General features: G+C 37.0%; 1 protein-coding gene across 4 annotated transcripts in view; it reads left to right on the forward strand.

Moving 5' to 3' along the window:
* Nucleotides 1–16019, forward strand: part of NHS (NHS actin remodeling regulator) — a 284324-nt gene that overhangs the window by 233533 nt on the left and 34772 nt on the right. For all 4 annotated transcript variants that reach the window (XM_081948746.1, XM_081948743.1, XM_081948744.1 and 1 more), the window contains one exon: nt 14796–14948. In XM_081948746.1, the coding sequence (XP_081804872.1) occupies nt 14796–14948 (153 nt within the window). The remainder of the gene's footprint in view (nt 1–14795; nt 14949–16019) is intronic.

Below are 16019 nucleotides of genomic sequence, written 5' to 3' on the forward strand. Positions count from 1 at the left end.
TGGCTATAGAGAATTATTCTGTCTGCATTTTGGTGCATTGGAAGATAGAATAGATGCCACCTATTTTCAATTGCCCTGGAAAGATGAGATCAATTATTTTTAAGTGGTCAATTCACTTAAATTTAGTTTCAGGTTCTAAAAGCCATTCCATCCAGCTATATGCGTAGTCATAGTTGGTGCCTACATTCGAAAGAATGAGAAAGGGAGGAAGGGAAATTGGAATGTGTGTTGGTTAAATGGCAATGAATCTGCCTAAAAATGGAAGGAAACTCAATGGTTTATGGAAATCTCTTACCCTTATAATATAATGTAATTTAATATTCTTTTTTTTTTTTGCATAAGCTGATCTAGACTAAAGAGATTTTAATTTCCTTGGAATTGGTATATATTTAATTTATAATTGACAGGTTGCCTACATAAATGAGATAATTTATGTTACGAGTGCCCAATATGACAAATAGAACTATTAATGTAGATATAATGGATAAATATCATACATAAGAAATCGGTATTCCTCAACAAAATAACTCCAGACATGTTAGGTGTACAAACTTCTAGAATCACCAATGAATGGTCATTTGACTGGGAATTCTGCAAAGTTTAGTTCCAATACATCTGGAAAGCAACAGGCTTTGGGAGGATTCATTAATAACTAGTTATGTTGCAACCATAACACTGTTTTGATATTAAAAGTAATTCTATAGCCACATACGATGAATTCATCATACTGTTCACTCTGTACTCTTCGGTGCCAATTTAATGAACAAATGAATCATGTATGCTATCTATAACTGGTATTCTTACTATTTAAAATATTTTTAGTATTGATTGAAATATTTTAAGTTTGTTTTTTTCTGTCCCTGTGGTTGAAAATGATCAGAAATAGAAAGTGTGTTTTGTGTGTGCATGTGTGTGTGCTATGGGGTATGGTTAACACAAGCTTGAAGTGGCATTGAAGCAATAACATGGAAATATGGCCAATCAATTATTCATACTTGGTCACTGGTAATAATTTGCTATCTCAAAAAAAAAGTCATTTCAGACCATACCCTTTTACATGGATGTTACAGGAGATATGCAATTTTAGAATATAGTTTAAGACACTGAATAGCTTTATATTATAATATTATGGGTGTTTTGAGATCCAATAATTTTTAGGACATATTTAAGCTTGCTAACTGGATTTTTTTTTTTTGCTGAATCAGCAGAGACCTGACAAATAGTTGCCTATTTCTAATGGCATTGTGTGTTTGTTTTGCTTCTTCAGGCCACCCAAAATATACAAAACCTATCGCCTTCATCTTCATTTTTTGTGGGTTGATGTCTTTTTGATAATTTGAGGCAATATTATGTCAGAAAACGTATCACACACTAGACAGGTTCTCTGTAATATGGTGTAGATATACATATACATTATTCTTTGACTACATTTTATATGCATTTGAATATGATTGTGGATATGGTGAGAAAGGACGGAGGTAAAACCAGTGCTTTAGGATATTATAGAGCTTTGACACCTGAGGTGAAAAAGGTTCGCCATCACTGATCTAGGGTGTTGGCTATGCATGCCAGCTTAGTATCATCTGCAAATTTGGTAAGTTCCCCTTCTATCCCCTCATCTAAGTCATTTATGAAGATATTGAAGAGAACTGGGCCTAAAACGAAACCTTGTAGTACCCCACTGCTTACTTCCCTCCATGTAGATATAGTACCATTAAGAACTACTAGTTGAGTATGGTTTGTCAGCCAGTTACAAATCCATTTGATGGTGATGCTATCTATCCCACTTTTTTCTAGCTTACCAAGAAATAGGTTGTGTTTTGTATGTGTTGTTGAACTCCTCCCAACCATAGCCAATGATCAGGGGCTATAGAGCAAAATCTGAAGCATCCTGGATTCCCTAATTCTTCTTTATATTAACCATATCATTGAAGTGAGGAGACAAGATGCTATAGAACTAATGAGCCCATCAGAATATGACTCATGGAGACATTGGTGACAATAGAATCTTAGCAAGGTTCTTCTTTTCTTATTTTTGTCATGGCATGCCAAAAGGCTTTCAGCCTTTATCTTCTAAATTAGGATTCTAATTATATTTTGATAAAGATTTGGTGATCCATTGAGGATGAAGTGTTAAGGGTTGCTTGGATACCAATGACACTTAGCTAAGAGAATGAAGAAGTGTTTGCATGGGGAATGCTAACCAGTGAGGTTATCCAGCTTTACCCAAGCTTTTCCAGTACTGTTTATAGCTCAGGCAATGGTTTATGTCTTACTTTGCTATTATTGCAATAATATAAACAATAAAAATGATCTTTTATAAATGAAAAGGTGACATATGTCATTAAGAGAGAAACACTGTCTTGGAAATAGAATAAATGAGGAGGAAAAGACAGAAAGTATGCAGTGAAGAGTCCTTTGTATTTTCCCTTGTGTGGACTTACTGTATAATCCTGTATCTATCTACATCTTCAATATGAAGGATGATTCATTGTCAAAACAATCTGCAGTCTGTGCTTAGCAAGCCTGCTAATGAAAGTGAAAAACTCGGGGGGGGGGGGTAGTAGGGAAATAAAGAAGAGCAATTGCTCTCTATTAAAAGATTTGTTCCATTATGTTCTTTTCTGTATTCCTTCTAACAACTAAAATTGAACCTTAATCCACGGGTATAAAAAATGCAGCCACTAGCATTCACTGTGTGGCCTCCAAAGATTCCCAAAGCCGCTCAAAATGTTGGCCTTTTTTCACTTGGAGGGGAACCTGGAAGAGTTTAGAGCTGTGATGGCAAACCTGTGGCATGCATGCCATAGGCGGCACACGGAGCTCTCTCTGTGGGCACACGAGCCGTCGCCCAGCTCAGCTCCACTGCACATTCGTGTGCACCTCCCACCGGCCAGCTGATTTTCAGGTCTCCTCTCTGCATGCAGTTGCGCGGGCGTGGGGTCATGCAAAAATGCATGGGGGGAGCAGCACACCCCCTGCACCTCTCTTTTGGTTTCAGGAGACTTCGGGAGGCCTGCTAGGCCCAAAACAGGGAGCGGGGCGTGTGGTGTGCCCCCTGTGGCCTGTTTTTGGTCCCAAGAAGCTTCAGGGAGGCATGCTAGGCCTAAAATGGGGTTGAGGGTCGTACGTGTAGGGGCGGGTCACTTTGCATTATGTGTGTGGGCACACACACGCAATTTCAGTATGCGAGGAAAAAAAGGTTAGCCATCACTGGTTTAGAGAGACAGCAGTGCCTTGACAATTCAGTGAAATCCACTGATGTCCCCTTAAATATATATCCTAGAAATGTATGATGCAAATCCTGACTCCTTAAATATACCACACTGGCTGTCATCTATGTAATCTATTTCAGACAGTCTTTTTCAACCTTTCTATTGAAAAAAGAAGTGCCCCTTATAAACATTTAAATTGAAGGTCAGCTGTATTGAATAAAGTATGACTTCTAAGTAAGAGAAGATAGAAGAAATGGAGGGGAAATGTCAAGCAATTTTCTCTTTCAATGAAATCAATGTGGGGGGAGAGGACTTTTCAAATGAATTTCTCATTTTTTTTTTGGAATGAAACTTTTATTTATTAAAATGTTTAATAAATTTTACAATTATCACTCCCCTTACCCTTCCCTCTTCTCCCCCTCCCTCCCCCCGACCTCCCAAAGCAAAATACAGGGTATAAACATTTAACAACCATACTCTAACATAAGCTAACTAATTTTAAAATGTTTAAAATTCTTGTACTTTAACTCCCCCTTTATTAAACTAACTTTGAATAAATTGTAGCATTCTATATGCCTTCATTCATAAGCTAACTGAGTTTTTTTAGTCCGGTATTTGTTTTGAATATAGTCAATCCATCTTCTCCAGTCCAGCTTGTACATCTCATCAGAGTGATCCTTCAAGTACGCTGAAATTTTGGCCATCTCTGCTAAGTTTACTACTTTTAACGTCCATTCTTGAATATTAGGCAACTCTTCCTTCTTCCAGTATTGCGCCACCAACAATCTTGCTGCCGTCGTTAGGTTCAAGATCAGATTAGTCTCTATGACAGTACAATCTGAAACTATGCCTAACAAAAACAACTGAGGTGTGAACTTTATCCTCTTTTTCAAAATATTTTGAATAACCCACCATATTTTTATCAAAAATGCTTTAACTTTTTTACAAGTCCACCAAATATGGTAGTACGTGGCATCAGCACAATCACATCTCCAACATTTAGATTGTAAGTTCGGATACATACAGGCTAGACTTTTTGGATCTAAATGCCATCTGTACAACATCTTGTAGAAATTCTCTCTCAAGTTCTGAGCTTGTGTAAATCTTACATTTCTTACCCAAATCTCTTCCCATGTTTCCACCATTATTGGTTCTTCAAAATTTTGTGCCCATTTTATCATACAATCTTTAACTAATTCTGTTTCTGAGTCTATTTCTATCAATACATTATACAACCTTTTTATGTGCATTTGACCCTGGTCCCTGATCTGTTTTACCAAGTTATCTCATTTTGAATATTACCAGATTTCTGGTCTTTTTTCCATCTAGCCTGTAACTGACCATACTGGAATCAGGTTTGAATTCAAAGATTTCAACTGCGGTACACCTCTATCCATACTAAGGAGTTCTGCATATGTAGTTCGATCTTGTTTTTGTTCTATACTTATATTCTCTATAGCATGTCTGGGCACCCCCCACATAGGTATTTTGTCATTTAACCTATATTGATTTTTTTTCCAAACACGCAGTAAAGCATTCCTTAAAATATGACTTTTAAAGATCTTGTCGACCTTCTTGTCGTATATTAAATAAGCATGCCAGCCATATACCAAATCATAACCCTCAATATTCAATATTCTATCCTCTGTTAGGTTAATCCAATCGCTAATTGTTGCTAAAACTGCTGCTTCATAGTATAATTTTAAATTAGGCACTTTTAAGCCTCCTTTTTCACATATATCTTGCATTATTTTAAGTTTTATTCTCGGTTTCTTTCCTGCCCAAACAAAGTTGTTAATATCTTTCTGCCATTCTTCCAAATTTGCGTCTTTTTTAAGTATTGGTATCATTTGAAAGAGGAACAGAAACTTAGGCAAAACATTCATTTTGACTGCTGCTATCCTTCCCAGCAAAGACAATTGTAGTTTTTTCCAATTATTCATTTCTCTCTGTATTTTATGCCATAATGGTTCATAATTGTACTTATATAATTTCTTGGAGTTCATATATAATTATATATATGAATATAATTACTTGGACTTCAGTAAGGCTTTTGATAAGGTAGACCATAACCTACTACTAGATAAAGTAGAAGAATGTGGGTTAGACAGCATTACCACCAGATGGATTCATAACTGGCTGACCAACCGCACTCAACGTGTAGTCCTCAATGGAACTGCATCTACATGGAGGGAAGTATGCAGTGGAGTACCCCAAGGCTCTGTTTTAGGCCCAGTACTCTTCAACATCTTCATCAATGATTTGGATGAGGGAATAAATGGGGAACTCATCAAATTTGCAGATGACACCAAGCTGGCAGGAATAGCCAACACTCCAGAAGATAGGCTTAAGATACAGAAGGATCTTGACAAACTTGAACATTGGGCACTATCTAATAAAATGAAATTCAATGGTGAAAAGAGTAAGGTTCTACATTTAGGCAACAATGGAATGCACAGGTACAGTATAGGTGGTACCTTGCTCAGTAGTAGTAACTGTAAAAGGGATCTTGGAGTTCTAGTGGACAACCATTTAAATATGAGCCAGCAGTGTGCAGCAGCTGCCAAAAAAGCCAACACAGTCCTAGGCTGCATCAACAGAGGGATAGAATCAAGATCACATGATGTGTTAATACCACTTTATAATGCCTTAGTAAGGCCACACTTGGAATACTGCATTCAGTTGTGGTCGCCACGATGTAAAAAAGATGTGGAGATTCTAGAAAGAGTGCAGAGAAGAGCAACAAAGATGATTAGGGGACTGGAGACTAAAACATATGAAGAACGGTTACAGGAACTGGGTATGTTTAGCTTAAGAGAAAGAAGGACTAGGGGAGACATGATAGCATTGTTCCAATATCTCAGGGGTTGCCACAAAGAAGAGGGAGTCAAACTATTCTCCAAGGCAACTGAGGGTAGAACAAGAAGCAATGGGTGGAAACTAATCAAGGAGAGAAGCAACTTAGAACTGAGGAGAATTTTCCTGACAGTTAGAACAATTAATCAGTGGAACAGCTTGCCTCCAGAAGTTGTGAATGCCCCAACACTGGAAGTCTTTAAGAAGATGTTGGATAGCTATTTGTCTGAAACGGTATAGGGTTTCCTGCCTAGGCAGGGGGTTGGACTAGAAGACCTCCAAGGTCCCTTCCAACTCTACTATTGTATTGTATTGTATTGTATTGTATTGTATAATTTCCCATTTGAGGTTGTAATATAAATTCCTAAATATTTAACCTTTTTTACTATCTCACATCCTGTTACTCTTTCTAATTCTTTTTTTTGTTTGTTTGTTTGTAGTCATATTTTTAGCTATCATCTTTGTCTTCCCTAGATTTACTTTGAACCCAAATACTTGACCATATTGGTTAATTATATTCATTAGACCTATAACTGATTCCCCCGGCTGAGTTAAAGTTACAACCAAGTCATCCGCAAATGCTCTCACTCTATATTCGTAATGCCTAATCTTAATTCCTTGTAGTTCATCAGACCCACGTATTTTGTTCAATAACAATTCCAGGGTTAAGATAAACAATAATGGAGACAAGGGACACCCCTGTCTTGTTCCTTTTTCAATTTTAAAAGATTCTGTTAAGCCTCCATTAACTATAATTTGTGCTGTCTGTTTCTGGTATATTGCTTTGATAGATTGCATGAAATGCTCTCCCGAGTTGCATCTTTTGTAGTATTTTTATTAAAAATTGCCAATTGACTTGGTCGAATGCTTTCTCCGCATCTAAGAATAGAAGCACTGCCGGGACTTGGTTGTACTTTCCCAAGTATTCCATTATATTAATAATTTGTCTTAGATTACTTTTCATTTTCCTTCCCTGTATAAAACCAGACTGATCATTGTGAATCGTTTGTTGCGCAATTGGCATTAACCTATTTACCAATATTTTAGCAAAAATTTTGTAGTCTGTATTAAGTAATAAAATAGGCCTGTAGTTTTTTGGCTGGGTAAGATCCTGTTCCTCTTTTGGAATCAATGAAATAAAAGCTGTTTTCCAAGAAGGTGGGACTCTGCCTTCCATTTGAATTTTATTAAATAGTTCCCTAAGAGGTTCCATCATTTCTAGTTGTAACTTTTTATAATAAACTGCTGTCAGGCCATCTGTGCCAGGTGCTTTGCCGATTTTTAACTGCTTAATTGCCAGGAGGATTTCCTCTACAGTTACAAGTTGATTCAATCTTCCCCTTTGCTCATCTGTAAGTATAGAAATTTTCTCTTTCTCCAAATATCGGTCTATATCTAACCCTTGTATTTTGTCACCAGTGTACAGTCTGGTGTAAAATTCTAAAAAGGTCTTTTTAATCATATCCTGTTGGAAAACTTCTTTGCCTTTATATTCTACCTTCTCTATATTACGGAATCTTTGTTTTTTCCTTAACATATATGCTAGCCATCGTCCTGGTTTATTGGCATTACAAAAAGTGTTATGTTTAGCATATAGAAAATTAGTAGCTATCTGGTCTGACATTAACATATTGAACTGACCTCGCAATAAATTAATTATCTCTTTTGTCTTCTTATCATCTGGTTTAGACATTAACTCCTGTTCTTTTTTTTAATCTCTTCCTCTAATTCCCTTTGTTTCTCCCTTTGTCTGCGCCTATAAACATTGTTCAGATTTATTAAAACGCCTCTCATATATGCTTTACTTGCGTCCCAAACCATTTCCATTGATATCCCCTTATGCATATTAAAAGCAAAATATTCTTTCAATAGTTTTTTACATTCTGTAACATTTTTCTCATATCTAAATAGATTTTCATTTAATCTCCAAGACCTCCTGGGTCAGTCTCCATATTCTAGTTCCATCCAGACCGGGTTGTGATCTGTTAATGTTTTCGGACATATCTTAGTCTTCTTTACCCTGGAAAGAAAATCATTTGTAATTAGTATAAAATCAATTCTGGAAAGAGATTGGTGCCTATCAGAGAAAAAAGTAAAATCCCGTTCTTTAACATTCCGTTCTCCACGGATATCCCTCAATTCAAAGTCATCCATCATATCAAAAAAAGATTTAGGTAATCTTGTTCGTGTTTGGGTATTTTGCAAAAGCCTCTTCTTGTCTTGAACAGGATCCAGTACTCCATTCCAATCGCCCAGTAAAATGCAGGATCTGTAACCCCATTGTGTTAGTTTGGTGTGAAGCAACTTATAAAATTTTTCTTGTTGTTGATTGGGAGCATATATTCCTGTTAAGAGTATTTTCTTTCCTTCTATTAATAGTTCAATTGCAATATATCTACCTTGAGGGTCTGCTTCAATTAATTAAGGCTTTAAATCTTTTCTTAAATATATAACTATACCGTTTTTCTTCTCCAGAGCAGATGCTATAAAATGCGATCCCAGTCTTGCGTTCATCAAGTATTTCTGGTCCTGTGTTCTAATGTGTGTTTCTTGTAAGCAAATTACATCATTTTTAAATTGTTTCAAGTAGTGAAATATTTTTTTCCTTTTTTGTGGTGAATTTAAGCCATTGACATTCCATGTTAGAAATTTAGTTGTCATCTTTAGCACACTGAAGCTTTTTAAGAGCTGCCTGGAAATCTTTCACTTTCGGTTTAGCTCCTCCCACTGTTTCTGTGCTCATGTTTATATTATCTCGAATTGCCATCTGGGCTTGTTGAGACATTAATTCTTGTTCTTTACGTTTGGTAGCCGCACGGGTTTGTCTCTGTTCCATAATTTCTTCTGTTTCCTGCAGCAAACTCACAACCCCAATTTGTGCCTGGTTATCTTGCTGCCTGGGGTCATCTGTCTCTTTTCTTTCTTTGGGACCTGGAGATGGAGGGCGTCCTGCCTTTAGTACCATACTATAGAAATCTTTTCCCTTCCAAACAGAGTTGAGGTGTTGTCTTTCTCCCATGTAGTTCACCACCAATCCGGCTGGGGTCTCCCATCTGTATTGAATCTGGCGCTTTCTAAATTCGTCCACTAGAAATGCATAATCCTTTCTAGATCTCAACATTTTGGGAGGGATTTCCTTCAGTACTATCACATCTTGACCTGCCACTTGCAGTTTGTTTTTGTAGGTTGCTTGCAATATTTCATTCCTAACTATGTCCTCTGAACAGAGACTAGCACTTGTGGAAACTTAGTACAGTTGAACCCTTGCCATGTTCAATGGTTCAGAGCTTTCAGTGATAGATTTTGTGATTTTAAACATTCATCAAATAGGTAGAAATCATAATGCAAATCAATAAGTGTTTGGTTTTAAACAATGAATCTATAAATGTCTAGAGCAGTTCAGCAATTTTGCAAAGAAGGGATTAGTATAAAGGTGCATAAGTTGAGTTCATTAAGCAAGCAAATATTCAGATTTATAAATGAGTTACCCCAACTGATCTATCATTTTACAAGAATAGATTTTTGAGGGCATGGTTGCCTCATTATATACCAACCCAATAAAACTGGTTAGTTCTGACACTACAGTGATTTTGCTGAAATTCCTCAGAATCTCAGGTTTGGAAAACATTGTATTGTTCCCCTGCTCCTTGTTTGTGCCAGCATTTCTATTTGATCTCTCAGCAGTTGTCATGAGTAAGCCAGGATCTAAGAAAAGTGGCTTTCAGTTCCTTTGAGTGATCAAAGTCTTTTCCCAGAACAGTGTGGGGTTTTTGGCTCTCCTATATAATAAACCCAAAACCTGCCATTTAAAATGACAGCCTCAATTTCCTTCTAGGAAAAAAAAGGATGGGAAAGTTCATGGCAGAATATAAAGCAGTATAGGTGAACTTGAGTTCATTTACTCTAGCTTTTGATGGGGAGGAAGCAAGAAGTAGTGCAGTTTTTCAACATGTAAGCAGAAAAATCTTTGGCAGGTCACATGGCTTCAGCAGCCCTAGGTATTATGCTGGAGCTCTTTTAGACAATTTTCCTGTTTTGCTTCCTAAGCCATTTTGCTAGACAGATTTGCTTCTGCATGTATCAGAACAAGACTCAGGGAGTGAATAGCTCAGAACATGCATTATTGATTATTTCACATGTATATTAATAGATAAAGCCTGTAGCAGTATGTCACACTGTGTCCTGTCCTGATGCATTAGAACCAAAGAGGAACAGAAGTTTATTCTTACAGAAATGCTGTACGTGCTTGAAGGTATATGTATGATTTCCAATGATATGCGAATTCAGGTATATATCACACATATATTGTACATAGTAAAGTACAAAATAAGTGAAGTAATAACTAGAAGTCAGTACAGATTTGTTAAAAACAGATCATACCAAACTAAGCTTATTTCATTCTTCAACATAGTGACTAAATCAGTAGACCAGCGAAATACTGTGGACATAACATATTTAGACTTCAGCAAGGCATACTATCACTGAGCCCAACCTACTTCTTGGTAAGCTAGAAAAAAGCAGGATAGATAGCATCACCATCAGATGGATTTGTAATTGTCCTTAATGGTACTATATCTACAATGGAGAGTAATAAACAGTGGGGTACCACAAGTTTCCATCAGGCGCAGTATCTTCATGAATGATTTAGATGAGGGAATAGAAGGGAGACTTACCAAATTTGTGGATGATACTAAGCTGGCATGAATAGCCAACACCCTAGATTTGTGGTGGCAAATCTATGGCACGCATGCCACAGGTGGCACGCAGAGGCCTCTCTGTGGGCACGCAAGCTGTCATCCCAGCTACACTCCACTGCGCATGCACACATGCCTCCCACTGGCTAGCTGATTTTTGGGTCTCTGCATGTGTGAGGGGAATGACGTATGCAGGAGATGCATGTTAATACGCAGGGGGAGGGAGCACGGGGGGTGCACCTCCCGTGCACCCCGTTTTTGGTCCCTGAAGGCTTCAGGTAGGCTGTGGGAGGGTGTGGCGCAGCCCCCCCCCCCGCACCTCATTTTTGGTCCCAGGGCTTCAGGTTGGCCTGTTAAGCCCAAAATGGGGCACAGGGGGGTTGTGTGCGCATGCACAGGTTGAAGTGCAGTGGGGTCGTGTGCACATGTGCATGCGCAGGGAGTAGGGAGTGTCGCAGTGCATTGTATTATGGGTGTGGGCACACATGTGGGCACTGTCACGCACCCATGCACACTTTTGACACACGACCATACAGATTAGGCATCACTGCCTTAGGTGATAGGCTCAAGATCCAGATGAATCTTGACAGACCTGAGCACTGGGCCCTATCTAACGAAATGAAATTTAATATAGAGAAAAGTAAAGTCTTACACTTAGGCTAGAAAAATCAAAAGTACACATATAGACTGGGTTAAACCAGGCTTAAAAGCAGTAACAGTCTATTTTTCTCTGGCTATGGATTCCATTTCTTTTCCTCCTCTTATAATTTATTGTCATTTAACTTTAAAAGTTGTTGTTTTTACTTTTTTTAATTAATAGTATTTAGTGACTGGATTTTTTAATAAAACAAAACCTTCACCAATGCTCCTAATTAAGAAATAGGTATGTACTAGTACTGGGTTTGGCCATCTTGCATAAATGTGTGATAAGTCCTGCCAAGATCTAACCATGCATTATTTTTAAAACATACCATGCTGTTTATTTTCCATTAACCCATCTGTATTGAATCATGAGAGTGTTGGGAAATGGAAACAATAACAAGCCAATGGCTGGCTCAGTTTTCAAAACCATTTTAAAAAGTGTCTTTAAAACACTGGTATTTATTCAATATGCCAGATTGCATTCATATAATTAAACTGTAATACTCATATATTAAATGATGGTGAGATGTTTTATATTTTGCAGTTCTCTCATATATCAATTATGTTTTATAGAATATTGTGTGGTTTTGTTTTTGTATAGTTGTATCTTTTAATCCTGTGAAGTGTCCAGAATCATTTTCAAGTTGGGCAGCGTAGACGTATAAATAAGCAGTTGGTGCATGATAATTTGATTTACACCAACACTTATATAACCAGACATGTGTATGTCTTAGGATAGGAATTTAGGATAGAAAATGCTCAATGTCATCCATTCAGGAAAAATTGTCGACCACAGAGTTTGGTTGTTATGATAGACCTGTCCTTTGTATGAGGCACAATTAATGTATTTTTTTTTAAACGCCAGGTACTTGCTTTAGCTTTCAGTTGCATTTCATACACAGTTTGCTGATGCAATACTTAGATGCTTAGATGTCCATGGAAATTCTTAATCATCCAGAGCATGATTATCCCAAAGGTGCTTTTCAGTTTCCTTTTGAAAAGCACCTTTGGGACATAGATGCTTGGAACAACAAAAGACTTTTGGATGACCAAAAACCTGATTTCCAAAATAAAAATTATATTTATCTATTTGTGTCTCACCTTTATTATTTTTACAAATAACTCATGGGAGTGAACATATTTAATACAGGTAGTCCTCAACTTATGACCACAACTGAGCCCAAAATTTCTATTGCTAAACAAGACATTTGTTAAGTGAGTTTTGCCCCATTTTACAACCTTTGTTGCCACAGTTAAGTGGATCACTGCAATTGTTAGGTTCATAGCAAGGTTGTGAAGTTAATCTTGCTTCCACATTAACTTTACTTGTCAGAAGGTCGCAAAAAGAGATCACATAAACCCAGGACACTGCAACCATCATAAATATGAGTCAGTTGTCAAGCATCTACATTTTGATCACATGACCATGGAGTTGCTGTTATAGTTGTAAGTGTGAAAAATGGTCGTCACTTTTCTTCAGTGCCATTATAACTTTCAATGGTCACTAAATGAACAATTGTAAGTTGAGGACTACCTGTACTCCTCCCTCCTCCTATTTTTCCCATAATAACAAGCCTGTGAGGTGGGTTGGGCTGAGAGAGAGTGACTGGCCCGAGGTCATCCAGCTGACTTTCACGGCTAAGGCAGAATTTGAACTCTCGGTCTCCCAATTTCTAGCCTAGTACCTTAACCACTAGAGCAAACTGGTGTCCTAGAGCCTCCCTCATCCTCAAGGCACCCTATGCTCTATTTAACAACCCCATCTTTGTTTCACAGTTGCATTAGGGAGACAGGGATGGGGATCATTAAGCAAGTCCATCTCACCTCACAGCCATCACCATTGGCAACTTTAATTGGCAGGTTACATTATGAGTATAAGTCGAGGACTACTTGTAGATAATTTGGTACATTTTGATGATCCCAAGAAACTATCTTCAAATCTTCCAGGCAGCAAAGAATCATCCCATGCTCCAATATCCCTTCGCTTTATATAGAAAACTTTATTGAGATTCTTTAATCTTAGCTAGTGTTATTGTCACACCTTTTTCTCAAAATGCTTCATTTCCCTTAACGAAATACTTATTTCTGATTCCATATTTAGGTTCACCTGTCCCTATTTTATTAATTTTTATTAAGTTAGGGACTGAATAAAATTATATTGTTGGAGATAATTTAATGTTAGGGATCTTAAAAGTTCTGATTGCTTAGCAATAGTCTTTCTTCTTGGCTGTTTCACGCATTTCTACAAAAGTCTGATGTGATGTTGGCAATTAGGGTTTCTCTGAAACATTAATTGGTGTATCAATTTAATCTTTGTTGCTTTGTATTCGTGTGTCTTATATATGATAATATATACTGTATATGGTAATACTTTTGGCCACAACATTCACTCATTATAGATTTCTAGATATATGGTAGCTATATTATTTTATACAGAATATATGTTGAGATAGCATGCTTGTATCAGTTTTCGATTGAAAATCTGATTTACAAATTCCAATCATATTTTTTCACATTTTATTTAAGGTTTTTTTGGAGTTTGTCTAAATTCAATCACAAAACCAATTATCCTAATCTAACCTATGCCTCCCACTGAAGCCACATTGTGCATTAATTTGTTCCAGTTGTGTTATGATGCATGTACATCCCCTTGTCCTGCCAATGTAGCCAGCCCCAAATGCTCAGAGTTCCACAATTTCTGCAACATCAGCAACATTATGTTTATTGATTAATACATTCACCCATTGCTAGACTTTGTAAGCCCTGGTTTTGTATTCTGATAATGGAATTGCATTAACAATGGCTCTTATTCATGAAGATGTAACTCCATATTATCTCTAAAGAGAATCATGAAAAGAATACAATTATGGAATTATATGATGAAGAACCATGAATTAATGAATCACTAGTGAATGGTAGAAATATATTCTAGGAAACTTGTTCAGTTTACAAACTACAAAGTATATTTAACTGGTGAAATAATGAATTGAAAATAAAATTGGGTGATTTATCAGATTCATAATATAAAATTATGGCACTGTATACATAAATAATAACCAAAGAATGTAATATTTGTTATGTTTTGCTTATTTTCTCCTTCTGTTATATTCATCATTTACTTAAGCTGAGTTTCTTTAAAATTCAGATTTGCGAAATACACACACAATTTGTTTTTCTTTTTATGATCCTATAATGCCTTTTATGGGAGTGGAGTCGGGACGACTGAATGGAGCTTAGTATTTACTGACCAGATGCCCTTCCTGACACCTAAGCAGAGTTTGCAGCATATATTTTCTCTTTGTGCCCTGATAGAGCAACAACTGTCACTGCCTAGGATTGGGCTATTGCTGGAAATCTCTTTAAGTATCCTCTTCATTTGTTTCTACAGCTGTTTCAAACCTGGATGCAGAAAGCAAACTGAATGTGTATTATCATGCCCCTTGGCATCAGGAGAGAAACATTTTTCTTCCTTCCACCAGACCAGCATGTGTAGAGGAGCTGCATCACCATGCCAAGCAGAATTTGAGAGCCTTGAGGAAGGGTAATGTTTATTTCTGTATAATTTACAAATCCAAATACCGGTAGTCATTGACTTACAACCATTCATTTAGCAACTGTTTGAAGTTAAAGTGGCACTGAAAAAAGTGACTTAATTCTGGTCATCATACTTATGACCATCACAGCATTCCCAGGATCACATGATCAAATTTTGGATGCTTGGCAACTGACACATATTAAACAATGGTTGCAGCAGCTAGGAATCAAGAGATCGCTATCCGTGACCTTTCCAGCTGGCTTCTGGCAAGTAAAGTCAATGAGGGAAGCAAGATTTGTTTAATGACCACATGACTAACTTAGCAACTGCAGTGATTCACTTAAGAACCATTGGCAAAAAAAGTCATTAAATCTGGCATGACATACTTAACAGCTGCCTTGGTTAGCAACAGAAATTCTGGTCCCAATTGTGGCTGTGAGTTGAGGACTACCTGTTTAGGTTCTGGAGTAATAAATGAAATATTTGTATTTCCTGTAATGGCATGTTAATTCACCTTTACTTTCATCGGCTGTCCATCATTAGTTAGTGCACAAATCCAACAAGGTATGAATAAACCTTGGGCATTTTTTTTAATTTTGGGAAGGTTGCCAATTACAGGGGAAGGCCAGTTTAGGTCTTTAATGTTCCTCTCCTCTCATTCTTACCTTAAAATCCATTTATTCATTTATTTATTTATTTATTTACTGCGCTTCTAGACCGCCCCCTCTCCCAAAAGGGACTCGGGGCGGTGTACAGTCCATGTAAAGAATACATCACAATATAATAAATAGATAAAGTTAAATATGGAGGAGGTTAAAAAGAGAGTTAAAAGAACTGTACAGTTAAACAGTATATATAAATATAATTTTAAAACCCCTAGAAATATCACACAAATTAAATTAAAAGCAATTCCCCTAAAATAACCAGTTAATAATATGTCTACCAGGAGGTAACAGTTATAATTATGCCAGGCCTGCTAGTCGGAACAGGTGAGTCTTCAATTTTTGTCGGAAGGAGCGGAAGTCAGTGGTGGTTTCTAGATAGTTTCTCTTTGCTACCAAGATCTTTCTTATGTAT

This window comes from Natrix helvetica (genome assembly GCF_964273705.1).
Source record: "Natrix helvetica genome assembly, chromosome: 3".
NCBI classification, from domain to species: Eukaryota; Metazoa; Chordata; class Lepidosauria; order Squamata; family Natricidae; genus Natrix; species Natrix helvetica.